At 39.0% G+C, this 17576-nt stretch overlaps 1 protein-coding gene and 1 long non-coding RNA gene across 2 annotated transcripts in view; one reads left to right on the plus strand and one right to left on the minus strand.

Annotated features, from left to right (window-relative positions):
• Positions 1–17576, plus strand: part of LOC309503198 — a 419995-nt gene that overhangs the window by 164612 nt on the left and 237807 nt on the right. The window lies entirely within an intron of this gene.
• Positions 3783–17576, minus strand: part of nalf1b (NALCN channel auxiliary factor 1b) — a 156384-nt gene continuing 142590 nt past the window's right edge. Inside the window, exons 2-3 of the mRNA XM_082175861.1 lie at positions 10715–10886; positions 3783–7965 (exon numbers count right to left, since the gene is read on the minus strand). Coding sequence (XP_082031987.1) covers positions 7688–7965; positions 10715–10886 — 450 coding nt within the window. The 3' untranslated portion in view covers positions 3783–7687. The remainder of the gene's footprint in view (positions 7966–10714; positions 10887–17576) is intronic.

Consider the following 17576-nt stretch of genomic DNA (forward strand, 5'->3'; position numbering starts at 1 on the left):
CTATCCAAATAATGCACATTTCAATTAAGTGGCAAGACCACTTTACTTTGAACTTTAAACTCAAACGTTCTATGGCTTGCACATAGATCCTGATAACTGAATGGAATGCTGCAGATCACTTGCTTAACTTAACATGTTTAACCTCTGAACAAAACAGATGCCCTGTATCTGACTAATCGGACTCATCTCCAGAGTCACAATTCTGGCAGGGCAGGGTTGGGGCTGGGGCCTGGCAGGGCAGGGTTGGGGGTTGGGGCTTGGGACTGGGGCCTGGCAGGGCAGGGTTGGGGCTGGGACCTGGCAAATCAGAGTTGGTGCTGGAGCCTGGCAGCGCAGGGTTCTGAATGGGGCGATCTGTGACATAGGATGGTGCAAACTCGGTTTCCATAAATACATCTCTGTTGTTAGGTTGAACCCCAGCCACCCTAAAGCCAGTCTGAATGTTTAAGGGGGTTGCAGCCAGAGGATAGGCAATTGCCACAATCCCAGGAATGTAATTTCGAACCATCTTCCTTCCTTCCTTTCTTTCCTTCCTTAATTCCTGACTTTCCTTCCTTCAAACACCTTATTGCAATTAGAAATAAATTACAATATCACAATTTATCATGTTTTTTGAGCATGTTCTATGTGTTTATTTGTACAGGGGCAAGTTGTCACATGTGACGACTTGCCCCAAAGTCAATGAGACAACTTGCCCCATACTGACATGTGTGCTAATGTTGGCTAAATCTCAAGTTTAGCTCAACATATCACTTTAGCTAAAGTATCAAAAGACACGTTACTGTCTCCTCTATTTTGTGCAAAATAATCATTTTAAAAATTCATACCTAACAAAGTTGTATTGCATAAAATGTAAAGTGCAATTTTTTTACTTTTTAAGCAGAAAAATAAGAAAATTGTGCTAACCTCAGATAACAGTGATCTTGACCACATGTGAACAGGAAGTTGACTATAGAAGAATAAGTCACATAAAGTGGCTATTTGATTTTTGAGATAGAGCCTCTAGTGTTGGAGTTATGAACAGTGTGACAACTTACCCGTGTGACAACTTACCCCGCTCTCCCCTACTAGCTGAGGCAATGGGAGAATCACCTCTCGAAGAAGCAGAAGACAGAAAGACAAAGGTACAAACTAGCATAAACATCGGTAGCCTACAAAGTGGAAAGATCTGATGACGTTGTGACACCCAAGTTTCTTCTTTTTTGTTGAACAGGTAAGTGAATTAATTGTGTAGGCTGCTCTCTAAAGCTAATTTGTAAATGTAATTTACATAAAACAGATCCTGCTGATCCATCAAAAGAAAGCAGTGCCGTGTATAACATTGTGGTATTTTAACTTAATTTACACAGATAACAGCAGTGCTAAAAGAACAACAGTTCGTACAAGGTTAAAGTGCTTGAAGTACTTGAATTTTACTTTTTGAAATTTAAGTCCTGGAAAACCCCTGAAAACAGCAATATTTATGGAGGTACTTGAAAAGTGCTTGACTTATTGAAAGACAATTTATATGAAAGTAGAGTTAAATTTTTTCGATGAAACAATGTTTTCATGCAAAATTAATGATGCAGCCTGTCTTGTATAGAAATAAAGACATTTCGCATGACAATGAAAATGATATTGCTCATATAAATATCCAAGTATATGATACAGCTTTCATTCTTCAGGTCCATATATTCACTGGGGGGGAAAATCAGTTTGAATAATGAAAGCGATATCTTTTGGAAGGATAGTATCCTTAAAGTTGCCACAGTCATTGCATATTTTCCATGTGCTGAACTCAATTTGTAGCCTACCATTTTGTTTTATGAGTATATTTTTATTTATCTGTTTACCTTTTTTTTAGAATTTGAAAGATAATAAATATATTGTTTTGATAAGTGAGATCTCTGATTGTAGTCCTTGAAAACCAAAAAAATAAAAAATGAATAAAAAAAATGGTTAAATGGTAAAACACTTAACTATAAATCTATCTTACTCACACACTCCTCACACTTAGAATTGCCTTTAAAATAATGATATGCATATATTACACTGATTACTGAGAGAGTCCACTGCTCAGCTTTGGATATTTGCATTAACAATTTTTGATAACTATCTGAGCAAATCCATACTCAAACAGGCATAACCTGTCAGGTCCACTTCTGTGTCAGCTTATACTATAGGAGTGTTGACTTTACTTTTGTCCTTTCATCCTGACTGTTAGCTTTTGTTAACCTTTTAGTCCGGACCGGTCGATCTGGTCTGACCTGTAAACCTAGAGGGTTCACTTAAGAGTCAGATAAACATGAACATGAACATGCATGCCTTACTTATTTTTAAAATATCTACCATCGTATTATGTCAAAATATAATATATATTTATTATACAACCAATTACCCAGCAGGGAACATTCTCATAATGTGGCAAGATTCTCTTAAAGTTAAGAACAAATTTTCTTCCAGTAATGTTAATAGAACGTTTGTTCTAAGTTATCTGGTCTTTAATAATGTCTAATCAAAATGTTAGCACACACAGAAAAAAAATCGTATACATCGTTCATGGAGCGTTTTTCTTCTTCTTTTTTTTCTGAAATGTTTTAGTTGGACATTTGTCTAACATTTTTTTTTTTTTATGTTAGCTTCAGAATGTATAGAGAATATTCAAAAAGGAATGTTCCCATAATGCTTGAAAAATGATAAAATAACCAACAAAAAAAAGTTGTTAAAAATGTTTGGGTTTTTTGAAGTTTTAAAGGAGAACTTGGTAACTTCTTTAACTTCATAAAACTGTCTAGAAATCATTTGGATGGTTAAACAACCTGTTATGGTGATATTGGTGACTTTCCCCGCTCCCCCCAGCGTTCCCAGGCGGAAAACCAACCTTGCAACTTGCAACACTACCGTCCTGGCAAGTTAGAAATTGGAAGTCTCGTGAGAAGCGAGAACTAGAACGAGAACGAGCGCGAAACACAAATTGCTTTACGGCAATTCGACATAAACACACACGCATGTATGATGTATTACCAGATTACCCACCTCGGTAGACATAGCTCCACGCGATACAGTTGGCTTGCTCCAATCAAAACAAACGCACATGAGCAGCGGTAGAGAGGGGGAGGAGGCCGCCGCAAATGAGTTTTTTACGACTGTGTTGTGAAATATACGCCCCCCCTCGTGGGGAAAACATGCGACAACAAAAGGGAAAATCAGCGAAGAAGTGACTAGAGTTCGCTAGAATTACTGAGTTCTCCTTTAAATATTCAGAGAGCAATCAGAAATAACGTTTTCATAACTTAAAGGCACACTATGCAATATTTGTACCTTAACATAACAGCTTCGAAATCATTTCGATGGTAAACGAACTCGTAGTACGGCGTATCATCCCGATAGCAAAGCGGGGCGGGGGTGGGGTGGGAATGCAAAACATCAACTACATATGAAGCAGCCTCTATAGAAGACACTAGCACGCATTTCAGACGTGAATCATGGCAGAGTCGACGAAGGAAACGGAAAAAAAGCGCAGTCGGAAGAGTGCAGAGACGGCTCTGCGTGAGTGGTATTTACGACGGTAACATTAAACACAAGTACTCCACAGCGACTCTAGGGGTCGCTGTTTGAGAAAAACCGAAACTGCATAGTGTGCCTTTAAAGACAACATTTGCAAAAAGTTCTTAGAATTTCTTCTTTTTTTTTTTTAGCTGGGACCTGAATCCCCCATGTTATAACCTCTTTTGACTTAAAAGTAACGCTCAAAACGAAAGAGCACCCAGACACAAGTGAACAGACGATATTTGTTATTTCTTCAGAACACAACTTTAATCATTTTAGCAGTATAATCATACCTTCGAAAAGATCATAACATGTGAGATTGTTTTATAAATTATTTCATCAAAGTTGCTTGTAAAAAAATTAAATAGGTTACTGAACTAAATCATCTATAATATTACAATATACCGGTAGTATATAATATTATTTTTTTTCCAGTAGTCATAGTCATAATGTTATCTCTATATGCCTTTAAACCTTTGTCTTTTTTTCATAAAGTCATTGCTTTGCACATACCATCACACAGCATCACAGCCTGCAGGTGCCGATGTTGTGACCAAGAGAACAGTTCTTGTGATGAAACCACTCCGCTCTCAGTATCGATCTCAGCATAAACCAACCAATGATCTCTGACACTTACAAAAGAGGAGTTAAAAAAGGACACCAACTCAGAACACAAGGAAACCTCCAATCAAACGGAGACACACATTGTTTAGCATTCTCAAAACGTATTTACAACAGAAAAAACAACTGAGGTTGAGGGCTGCATAGGTCCACAGGATTCAGAAAGAGAAAAGAAAGTATTTCTGCTTGCTAAGTGATTACGCAATGTGGAATACTACTTACACAGCTGGATCAGTACTTGGAAATGACCATAAAACATGTGCAAGCATAAAATACATCTTATAGTAGGTTTGGTGGTGTTTAGCGATATTAGCAGGCATCTGTTACATTCAATCTCGTTAGTCGCTGAGACATACTGAATGGTGATTGAATCCCAACAAACACAGAGAAACATGTTACAAACATGACAAATCTGAGCAGCCACAACGCCGCTCTCCTTTTAGGAAGATGTTTTAGTACATGCTTTGTTGCGAATGGTGTCATTCGAAAGGCGTTTTTGGCTAACAAGGTGCCTGATTCAGCAACACTTGTTGCATTAGTCCAATTATATGTTGAAATTGACAGCTCGAATTATAGAGCATCACCAAGTATATATATATATACACAGGATTTCTGAGTGAAAAAGCATGTATAATCGTGTTAATGTGTGTGTGTGTGTGTGTGTGTGTGTGTGTGTCCGCTTGTCTTCTTGCTATAACAAACATCCAGAAATTCTTAGCAAAATAATAATAGTGCTAAGCCATTGTCATTAGCCCATCTCTCTCTATCCCATCTCCTATCCGTCTTTCTTATACAGTCAGGCCCATTTGGTGAAGTTGATTTAGTCGCTGTTCCGGAGCAGGTGGTCTGAGCTGAATATAGAGGGTTATAAACCAACTAATAAGCTCTCAGGAGGGTATACTGTATCTCTCTAATTATTCATCAGCGAAGTCCTCAGCACAGCTTGCTGGACTGCCCTTATACATCTCAAACAGGACCGTTGTGCCTTATCATATGGTCAAACTTTCCTGGTCATGCTATTTTAACTAAAGCACAGGCATAGCATTGTACACATAGCACTGGCTATGGCGTTTCTGGTAACATATTGGTTTCTTTTGAAATATACTTATGTATTAATGAGAACATTAGAACATTAGATAGGAGAGATGGACCTAAAAGCAATGAATCAAAGCTGTAATGGTGAGGATATTAAAAGTCATTATTAATATCAAATATGTTTTGATAAAATTCCACAAGCCCAAATTCAAAAACCCTGAACAGCCAACAATTAGCGCTCTGAGTACATTGTTGAAAAATACGAAATTTAAAAACAATGGAAAGAAATGAGCTTCTCTCTCTGTTTTTGACCGCTCAAGTCAAATGCCTTTTTATCAGCTAAAATGAGCTGCATTAGCAGTCTGTTTCAGACAACAACAAAAATCACTTTGTGCTTCTGACACCTTAAAAGGTCACCGCTAATGGTAGCTTAAACCACAAAAGGGCAAATGGATTGATTTTTTTCTCTTAAAATTAAGGTTGTTAAATTTGCCCCAGAGTTGATATTTGAAGTTTAATGCTATAGCATTTGATGTTACATATTACCATCATCACTGGATTCCAAAAGTAGCCGAAAGATGCCGTCACATTAGCGAAACTTTGCAGACAGAAAGGTCTAATAGTGTAGTGATGCATGAAGCACCACTTACTCAGAGGTCACTTCCAAGCTAAGCTGCTTAATATTGGTTAATACGACACATTTGATTGTTCAAAGGTTAACAAATCTGAATCCGTTGCGAAATTCACGTGCGGAAAACGGAATTTCGGCATACGAAGGAAAATGCGACCGCACCCCTAATGCAGACAATCTACAGATATTGTCTTATTTTTAAGCTAAAGGCAGGGAATAAAATTAGACATGGAATGTATGTGCTCCATTTTATTCCTATGGCATGCATTATGTTGGCCTGCTTTACACAAATATGGCTACAAAACACTTTGTTTTTCTTTTTTAGTTAGCATAGTTAGCCTTAAAGCTAGCTGTGACTGATCTATGAAATGTGTGTGTATATGTATGTATATGTATATGTATCTAACATTTATGAGGATGGAAACACAGGTGTGACGCCTGTCATTTTAACAGGTTCACACTGAGGCTTTCAAGAACTTAGTTAAACTCAAGGCTTCGTTTTGTGTGTCACAGTGACACATCCTCATTAGAGCATACCTGTAGAAAAAAAGAAAAAAAACATAAAATAATATATCAGCCCTTAACTTTGCCTCTCTTTCTCACAAAGAAGCAGATACCTTAAGCCCTGCCACCTGAGACGGGCCTTCATTCTTCTATCTGGAGCCACAAGATTGAGCTCCCCAACTTCCTGCTGACGTGACTATCTTTGTAAAAAATTAACATTGTTTTCACTGAGTTATTCATGCCACGTGAGTCTCTACATGCAGGAGTGTTTGAATGTGTGTGGATGATGGGTAAGCCCTTTACTGTATAAGGAATGATGGATCCTCTCTGTGTGATTGGGGTAATTTGTCTCGTAAGCTCTGATTGGCTGGGTACATGCTGCCAAATAATTTGGACGGTACTTGGAGTGAGAGCAACTCTTTTTCAGATTGTTTGGATTTATTTCTTTAAAACTTTAGCAGCATAGTCTAAACTCTGGTTCTAACATGCAATTAGAGAATATAGGGTAAAGAATATAATATCTTAATATAATATATAACATTAAAATTGGATTGGCAGATATCTTTTGGCAGACTGGGGGGGCAGAAGTCTGGATACCATATAACATCCCAACAAAGACCTTTTCAGTCAAGCACTTAAAGAAATAATTGAGCGACATTAACGTTCCCAGACCCCCAAAGCTACCGACCTGACCTTGCAGGAAATGACATCATACAAGCAACAAAAACATCAGACTACCTTAATAAGGTTACAGGATCTTAATGGGAGAATCTGAGTTTGAACCTGGGCTTTTTTGTTGGGTGTCTTGATATTTGTCTAGGCAGATTTGTCAACGAATAAACTGCAATATATAACCCTCGTAATGAATAGAGCAGCATTCAGAGAGTTTGTGATTATGAATAGAAACGAGAAGAACATCTTAGTGGACACACGGATGCAAGCACAGGCACACATGCACACGCACTCATCCATTCGCTCACATGGACACGCACTCAGCCTTGGAATATTCACTTGGATACTGTACATTTAACTCATCCGTCTCTGCCAATCCTTTCTGCACAAAGACCCAAATGAAAAGAAAAGAAACATGAATTAGATCCTGTAGTCATCTAGTGCAACAGAAATCCAAACCATAGACACAGTGTAAAAAAAGTGGTGCGAGAGAACTCCGCCCCCTAGAAGCCTCTTTCAACAAAGGCTACGGTGTTGTCCCTTGTTCTTGTTGCTTGATTGGATTTGTCCAGTGTTTGTTTAGCTTGGTCAGTTTGCTTTGATTGCACTTCCACAGTTTCTGTACCAGCAAGTCACCCACGGTCCGTCACGTCACTGGAATCGGCACTGTAACAGCGTTACCGAGTGGCTATTCCGTCATTCCTCGTTGGAGGAGCTGGAGGTGAGGTTGAACCCAGTGGGATTGTGGGATGCTGTGAGAGTGGCAACAGTATGAAGGAGGACGAGGACCAGCAGGCAGAGTTTGAGTCTGCTGTTGCACAGTCTAGAGGCCGCTGACGAGGTCAGGGATGTCCCGTGCTGACACGACGGGTGAGTTCTTTTGAGAGTGCCTTTGGAGCTGTTGTCCGCCCTGATGTCCCATCGGACATCGCAGCACTCTGTCTCTGCGTCTGAGGGGTTGTCCTCTTGGAGCCCTAGACCAGCAAAAGACACACATTAGGGTTGATGAAAAATAAGTGTTCACAATAAAAGAAGACATCTTTTCAAAATCTAGTTCTTAGAAATGTACTACTTGTATTCATGTTGCTTTCATACGGTTTGGAAAATCTTTCAAGAACATTTCTAATTTAATGACTGTCATGTGGTGTGGCCATTCGATAAAAAGTATCAAGTATCAATCTTAATAATACATTTTTTCTATGCAAATAATACATTATTATAGGTGCAGTATGCGATTTCTCAAAATATATATCAAAACAAAATATAAAAGTATATACTTAATAATACTTTGCGAAAAATAGTTAAGATGATGAACAAACGACAAGGAAGAACAAAAAAATTAACATACAGTACACAAGAGAGCAAAAGCTCTGGGCAGATCATAACCCTTCTTTTTATTTTTATTTTGTAAATGTCTCTCTCAGCCATCTCTCTTTCTAAAGTCTTTCTTCAAATCTCTTGCTCAGCTCTCCTCTCAACTCTATCTCTCCTCTCCCATCATGAGTGGACACACCCCCTACTGCTGACTGGCTCACTTTCTCCTCTCCCATCATGAGTGGACACACCCCCTACTGCTGATTGGCTCACTCTCTCATCTCCCATCATGAGTGGACACACCCCCTACTGCTGATTGGCTCTCTCTCCCCTCCCATTATGAGTGGACACACCCCCTACTGCTGATATGCTGTCTCTCCTCTCCCATCATGAGTGGACACACCCCCTACTGCTGATTGGCTCACTCTCTCCTCTCCCATCATGAGTGGACACACCCCCTACAGCTGATTGGCTCACTCTCTCCCCTCTCCCATCATGACTGGACACACCCCCTACTGCTGATTGGCTCACTCTCTCCCCTCTCCCATCATGAGTGGACACACCCCCTACTGCTGATTGGCTCACTCTCTCCCCTCTCCCATCATGAGTGGACACACCCCCTACTGCTGATTGGCTCACTCTCTCCTCTCCCATCATGAGTGGACACACCCCCTACTGCTGATTGGCTCACTCTCTCCTCTCCCATCATGAGTGGACACACCCCCTACTGCTGATATGCTGTCTCTCCTCTCCCATCATGAGTGGACACACCCCCTACTGCTGATTGGCTCACTCTCTCCTCTCCCATCATGAGTGGACACACCCCCTACTGCTGATTGGCTCACTCTCTCCTCTCCCCTCATGACTGGACACACCCCCTACTGCTGATTGGCTCTCTCTCCTCTCCCATCATGACTGGACACACCCCCTACTGCTGATTGGCTCACTCTCTCCCCTCTCCCATCATGAGTGGACACACCCCCTACTGCTGATTGGCTCACTCTCTCCCCTCTCCCATCATGAGTGGACACACCCCCTACTGCTGAATGGCTCACTCTCTCTCCTCTCCCATCATGAGCAGACACCCCCCCTACCGCTGATTGGCTTACTCTCTCTCTCCTCTCCCATCAGGAGTAGACACACCCCCTACTGCTGATTGGCTCACTCTCTCTCCTCTCCCATCAGGAGTGGACATGCCCCCAACGGCTTATTGGCTACAAGTTTGTTGTGGTGTTCGGTCCTGATCCACTTTCAACAGCGTTTTTTTTCTTTTTCATATTTTATATTCTTCTAAAAATGCCTGAGCAGTTGAACATTTCAGACAATGCTGACATTAGAGTTTGTAGGTATGATTAATAAGCAGTGAAGTATTATTGTTAAAATATTCTTTTACTTTTCTAAAAGGATTATGGAAAACAATTTTAATAAGGCTTTTTGCTTCACATCAGACATCAGAACACTTGTTAATCCACAATGTACACCCTGACATTAAGATTAAAAACATGCTAACAATAGAAGAAGTGTAGTCAGGTCATTGTGTGCATGAATAGCATTTACTGTATGTCAATTTAAATAAATTCTTTCTTTAAATAGTTCACATTTTTCTTAAATATCTCCTATTATCTCTTACAAAAAAAAAAAAAAAAACACATCATTGATGATGACAGGTGTTTATGGTCATGTTGTGATGATGATGAAGTTTAGAGACGAGTCAGTGTTAAGTGGGGATACTTAAGGCAATTAAAGGGCAGGTAATTACAGTCTGACCACTCAGCCAGTCTGTGTGGTTCTGCTCTCAGTCCCCTATTTATCATCAGTCTGTCTCATTATAGCACAAGCCTGCAGGCCATTGGGAGGCCAAAGCACTCATTCACATGCGCCACTCAGCACGCACCCACTGGGATTAGAAGAGGAGCATATCCTGGCAAACAGAGTTTGTGTATACAAGCCCTATAGTTCTCAACATTCACAGCAGATGAAGCCTATTTCATGCCCCCTGTGTTCATAGCCTGCTCATGATCGGCATAATTATTCAAATCAAATGGAGAATAATTTAAAGACAAGTTACGTATTTATTAATCCACTGAGTCAACTCAAATTTTGTGCAAATAGGATATGATCGTGCTCATTCATCCAATGTAAGTGTAAAGCAGAAAGAAGGAAGAATTGAAGTTCCTGTTTTAGCCACAAGGTGGCAACAGAGACAAAGTGTTTAATAAAATCAGCAACACCAATGAAAAAAATGCTGCCAAATCAGGCAGTTGATGGAGGTCCAAATCCAATGTTTGTGTAACATCCTGTCTACTGTGATGCCTTCATCTGGTACTGGTAGTTCCTCGAAGCATAAATATACCCTTCACTGTCGATTGTCTATAATGTGTTTGAATGAGAAAAGGTCAAACTGCCCACCTGTGCATATAAAACTGGGGCTTCCACCGTAGATGAGCTCATCATTGTCAGGCAATATGAAGGGACACCTCTGCTGGACCTCCAGGCAGTACTTCCTGCAGGGGATCCTGTTGCTGCAGTGCATCTGTGTGGTGTGGAAGATCTGGGCACAGAGCCAGTGTTTGTAGACAGTCTGTGCAGAGAGAAAAGTACAGAAGGAGAGCTGTTAGTGCTTGAGTCCGGATGTACATTGCAATTGATTGCATCATCAGTACCGCGGTAACAGTCATCGCTTTAGCTCTCCCACCTATGTATCTTGGCAACCTTGCAGCCTTATTTCTTTGTGTCGCTTACAGAGTCGAAACATCTCTCTACATTGTTTTGTTTTATGTTGCATTATGTCTATCTTATGAACACACACACACACACACACACACACACACACACACACACACACACACACACACACACACACACACACACACACACACACACACACACACACACACACACACACACACACACACACACATATATATATATATGAAGAGTTCAGATGCAAAAGCCTTTAAGTGCCATCTGAAATTTTCTTCTAGAATGATCATTTTTATCAAGCTCGTATATTTAAGTTCAATAATTTCACTTACATGGCAATGCAAATGACCTATTAATTGTCATTTAAGTGAAATTACTTAACTTAAATATACAAGCTTTATAAAAATGATCATTCTAGAAGAAATTTCAGATGGCACTTAGAGGCTTTTGCATCTGAACTCTTCATATATACACACATACATATATATATATATATATATATATATATATATATATACACACACACACACACACACACACACACACATATATATATATATATATATATATATATATATATATATTAGTGCTGTCAAATCGATTAATCATGACTAATTGCATCTAACATAACATTTTGTGTTTATATAATGTATGTTTATGTATGTACATATTAAATAACGTATGTTTACAAACATATATTATATAAACACAAACTTTTATGTAAGATGCGATTAATCACGATTAATCAATTTGACAGCCCTAAAATATACAGTACAATATCACTGACCATCAGTAAGACTGAAAATCTCGTTTAGAAATACCCACACTGATTTTATGGCTAATAACTGCCTAACTTGTTTCTACTTTTCTTTCATCAAATACATTTTAAGACAGTCGTGGTACTTAAAGTGTGAAGTGTATTTATCCCAGGTTAATATACAAATAAAAATAAGATGATTCAATTGTGTAAGCTCTATGTCCCTATGATGCAATCAAAACATTTCTGTTTTTGTGGTTGTTTTTTGAGCATCCCAACCAGGGGTGCGTTTCCCAAAAGCATCATTAGCCAACTATGTTCGCAATTTCCATCGTTATCAGCATTGTTCAACGAGTCAGTGTTTCCCAAAACCATCGTTCTAACGAACATTCGCAAAACAGCATCGCAAAGTTGTGTGGTTGGAACGATAGCTCTCGACCTGTGGTTAGAAGCATAGTTTCTAGTTTGCATGACATGTGGACTTAATAAATCCTTATCTTGAGCAAAATAAGCAAGCTGACATTCAGTACAACCTGTGTCTTTTATTTAGAATACATACAAATGTCATTTAAGTCTTTTAGTTTGTCAAGAGTGCGCATGTGCGAACGTGCTCTACAATGTAAGAACGAGCCTATGATTGAATCTGGAAATAAAGCAAAATAACTGAGAAAAATTAGAAATAGTCCTCAGATGTCATGTCCGTAATTTATAGAAAAACATCGAGGTTAATTCGATCTCAAACTGATTCATTAAAAGATGTTATAACTCCACCACGTGCGCGACGTCATAAACCAACGTGGTTGAACGACCAGTTTGCGACAATACAGTTTCGGGAAACAGTCGTGACTAGCTAGTTGACTTCTTCAGCGATGCATCGTACTATGGTAGTTAAGCCGCGAGTTACGTCGTTGTTCGGGAAACGCACCCCATGTGAGCATTTCAAGTAAAATGACATAACTCACTGCTTGACTATCATAGTAACCATGCATCGGTGGAGACATTAACTAGCTTGTCAAAACTGTTTCCCTGAACCCAAATAACTTTGTCGCACATCCTTTGTTCAAACCATGATGGTACAACAATAGAACTGTCATCACACATGTGGTGGAGTAATAACTTCTGTTAATGAATCATTTGAGATCAAATTAATGTCAGAATATTGCTGTTATGGATTAGTTATTGTTTGCTTCATTTCCAGATGTTTGATTAAATCATGGGTTTTCTAATATGTCAAACTCTGGGGTTCACCGGGTATTCCCACATCCACACTCTGCAAAATGGCTTTTTTATTCTCTTGACAAAATAAAATCTGTAGAATGAAATATGTTTATATATGGAATGACAGATATAGATTATACTGCATGTTAATTTGCTTAATTTGTTCAAGAGGATGGTCTATTTCACATGTCCACATACTGATTACAAACTGTGCTTCTAACAACACACACACAAAAAACTGTATCTGTAAAACACACAAGTTTGTGATGCTGTTTGCGAATGTTCATTGGAACCATATTTTCAGGGAACACAGAGTCATTGAACTGGGTTGCTAATGGCGACATTTGCAACCATAGTTAGCTATAGCTACCATAGTTACCCGTGTAAGACGTGGAGTGTTCAGGAAACCTGCTATTTTATAAAAAAAAAAATTTTTTGGGTAACACTAGCACATAATTGTCAGGCTTTACATTAAACATGATTGAGAAATGAGCAATACAATATTCATCTGAGATCATGTTAAGATTAAAGCCCTTTTGTAGTAGGGGTGCAACAGGGCTCCGTTTGTGGACCATTATACATTTGTAACACCACCGCAGGCATTACATTGGATAAATAACCATATAAACAAGTTTTGTTTAACACCAAAACATCCGTTTTTCCCCAATCAAACAAGGCAAAAAAAAAGATATCAAACCAAAGCCATTTGATTTGACAGTTTATAATATCCTACCCAGTGTTAAAAGACCGAATGAATGGACCATAATGCATTAACAGTACTTGTATGGAAGACTGAGGAGAGCCATTAGTTAGAGCTGAGCCAGCACATGACATCATATCCTCTTGCCCATCAGGAGCCTAATGGAACGATTCTGTAAATGGCTCATCTTACAGAAACATAGTTAAACATTTCCAAACAAACAAAAACACTTTCTTTCCCGCATCACATTTCAAACCCTTTCTGCGAACAGGCAAGGGACCTGTTGCCGCAATTCGTTACTGTCAGCTGACAAAAGAGCGCAGGCAGGTCCTCTACTCCATCTACAACAACCGCTCAGGCAATTATAAGTGCAATGAATCACTGTCTTTGCCTTAAGCACAGCGCCTTGCCCGCACACAGCTGTACATCATGTCATGTCGCCATCCCCGATTAAATATTTATGTGGCGTCACTCGTGTAAACTCTTTAAAAAGCACATTTCCTTCCTCAGCTTTGATTCTCTACTGCTTTGGTTCGCCTGTAAGTGCTTATTAGATTTGCAGAGAGCAAACCTCTCAGCGGGCGTTTGCTAATGCCTGTTCATATAATGAATCCCCCCTGAGACAGAGGTAAAGCAGACGTTTGTGAAGGATGACAGATCACAGAGAGGGGTAAGACCGCAGCCTCCTGTCTCCTCCCCGGGCCATTTAAGGCAGGTCTGATTGACATGCAAGGTAAACAGCTTTTCAGAGGTGAAATAAGTTATCTAAGGACATTGTGATGCACTTGAGTCAGCATTATATTTGACCAATAACAAAACACTGGACAACTGTATTACACATTAAAGATCTCAACGCTGTCAATATTTATGTGACGTTTAAGTGTGGAGAAACCTGAAAACACAACAGTGACAAACTGTGGAAAAAAGTAATTCAAAATCTTGGTTCCAAAATCCAGGGAGTTGCCTTGCTGGTTACCGCTTATTTAGGGAGGCGTCTTTTAAGGCAGCAAACTAACTCGTATGGAACGTTGTGTGTGATTGATTTGGAGTGCTTTACATGATGAAAACAAATAGTAGTACACACATGAAGCACACTGGAGACATGGCCCTTTAAGGCAAGTCATTTCACTCGGCAGCCATCTTTGAAACACCTCTCGATCAGCTATTTCAGTCATGCATTTACAGGTCCAACATGCGTATGCGCTTTGCACACACAAATATTTCATAAATTGTAATTGTAAATTTATAGATTTCTTCATTGAATGAATTATTTTTATAATCAACATTTCTCCTAACCTGAATGGTTACTTGCAAAAACTATTGATAACTTGGAGGAAAAGCAAATGTTTGCCACAATGATACAAGTCTTTCTACAATAGCCTATTGAAGACAAATGTCATACAGTACCTACAAAATGCTCCAATCTGTATTAGCATGCATACTCTGTAATTAACACTAAAGCCTTGTAATGTGTAAAGAAATCCAAGTCAAAAATCTTAATTTACTGTATTATACTGTTTTTTATTTATTTATTACAATCTACTGAATAATTACTGAAAAAAAATAAAGCTGTTTACTTAACTGAGAAATACTTAAGGGGATAGTTCACCTAAAAAGGGAAATTCAGTCATCATTTACTCACCCTCAAGTTGTTCCAAACCTGTATGAATTTATTTCCTCTGCTGAACAAAAAAGAAGATATGTTGAAGAATGTTGGTAACTAAACAGTTGACGGACCCCATTGACTTTCATAGTGTTTTTTTTTCCCCATTCTTCAAAATATCTTCTTTTGTGTTCAGCGGAAGAAAGCAATTCATACAGGTTTGGAACAATTTGAGGGTGAGTAAATGATGACAGAATTTTCTTTTTTGTATGAACCATCCCTTTGAACGCAAAATGCCATTGTATCAATTTAATTTGTTAATATGTATATTAATATTATAATTAATTTAGTGAATAAAGGAGCAGTTTTGGCAAACTATCCTGAAATTTCACGGGTAATGTTCTCAGTATCGTGACAACCTTAGGGCCAGATAACACAGAATGTGTTTTTGCTGTTAAAAAACGCGAGACACGTGTCAGTGGAACGGAAAAAAAGAAAAGAAAAAAAATGCAAGGTCTAGAGATGCATTTTTTTAAAGTTGCAACAGATGTGAGACGTGAGCGCAATGGTTAAAGACATCAATCTAGCCTGTTTACATTTCAAAACAGTGTAAAAGTACCACAGTGGAATGGAAAAATGCGTTCTGTGTGAACGACCCCTTAGTGATGAATGATGGGCGAAGTGTTGTGACAGTGACGGAAAGATAAAAAAAACGAAAAGTGTATTAGTGCAGTGAGATGATAGCTTCACACATACTGTAGGCCTCAGTCATGCTCACTTAAGATGGGCACACATGAGCAGGGCCCTGGAGACTGTGAGCGTGGCGACATGCTGGTGGCATTTGGAGCTGGCACATGATGACATTAATCCAGAGCTCATTTGCAGTGCTACGCGTACTGACAGAGAGAGAGAGAGAGAGAGAGAGAGAGAGAGAGAGAGAGAGAGAGAGAGAGAAGCTAATTCCTGCAGATCTGCAGAGACTGGGCATTTTACACACATAGAGCCTTTAATGTGTGAATGTCACATCCTTCATCTGGACTCTTAAAAGCCCACTGAAGTGCCTTGAAACGCGAAGCGTTATTCAATGTGTTGACGTAATTTCCACTGAAACAGGAAGACAAGGCGGGACATATCAAGCAGCTTTCGTTTATATCACAGCTTGGGCCAGAGCTGTTGAGCTCAGTAAAGCCGCATTTGACAGCTTATGACAGCCACTGTCTAATATATTACCTTTTAGATTTAATATGAAACTGTTTCTTAAGCAAAACAGTGAACATGCTCAGGATGTGTAGTTTGAAAAGTGTGTAATTTATGTTGTTGAATGGCACCAGTTTTTTCTCTTCTACTCGTCAGTGCTGTTTCTATTGCCGAGTCTTTCTAACTGTTTCTCCTCCTAATCTCCTTCATATCGCTTTAAAATATAGCATTATGTGTCAAATTTAAATGGATCCGATACGTTTTGTGGTCTGCGCCGACTGGCACATATGATCAGCTCTGTGCTATTGTGTCTCTGGACCAGAGCAGACTGTGTGCGAGCAGCGGCGGACTTCATTCGTCTTAATGGAAAGCATTTTTACACTGTCTGGATCGTTTCCTATCCCCTATAGTGCATTATGTGTCATTCACCATGTAGAAAATAGTAATTGTGTTAACAAGTGACCAATTTCAGCTGCAGCTTCAGCGTCTATTTGGGGGCGGGACGCTTTAGATTCTAGAGAGCATTTGATTGGACAGAAAATCTGACGAGAAGCTTAAGTTGAGAGTGATGTCATCAAAATCGTTGATCCTTAAATTGGCGGAAGTGAGAGACTGTAAGTTTTGAACGCTTGTATCTTCTAAATGCGCATTTTGTCATTGTTTTGGAGCACACTAGCTTAACCAGCTTAATATTAGCATGTTGCTAAGCTAATAATACATATATTTTCTCTTGTTTTGTCCACCATCTTGGATGGAGTCTTTCAATTTTGATGTGAACTAGTTGAAGTTCAGACTTTGGTATTTTAGCCAAAATGTGTAAACATTGTGATGGACACAAGATGAAATTTAAGCAAAAGTCTCAAGTTGTTTTATCAATTTGATTTCTATTTCTAATTAATAGATGCTATTAGTGATTTGCTTTTCCATGGGAAGACAGAACAAACACACCTAATAAAGCATATAAAAAAAAAATATATAAAAAAAAATAAACTGCATTGCTACGTAACATTTTATGGGACAACACCTTTCACATCCTCACCATTGTTTTGTAGAACATTCCCAAAACCTCTCACGGCTGGTGAATATTTGTTTT

The sequence above is a fragment of the Leuciscus leuciscus genome (assembly GCF_965113295.1).
Source record: "Leuciscus leuciscus genome assembly, chromosome: 7".
Taxonomy (NCBI): Eukaryota; Metazoa; Chordata; class Actinopteri; order Cypriniformes; family Leuciscidae; genus Leuciscus; species Leuciscus leuciscus.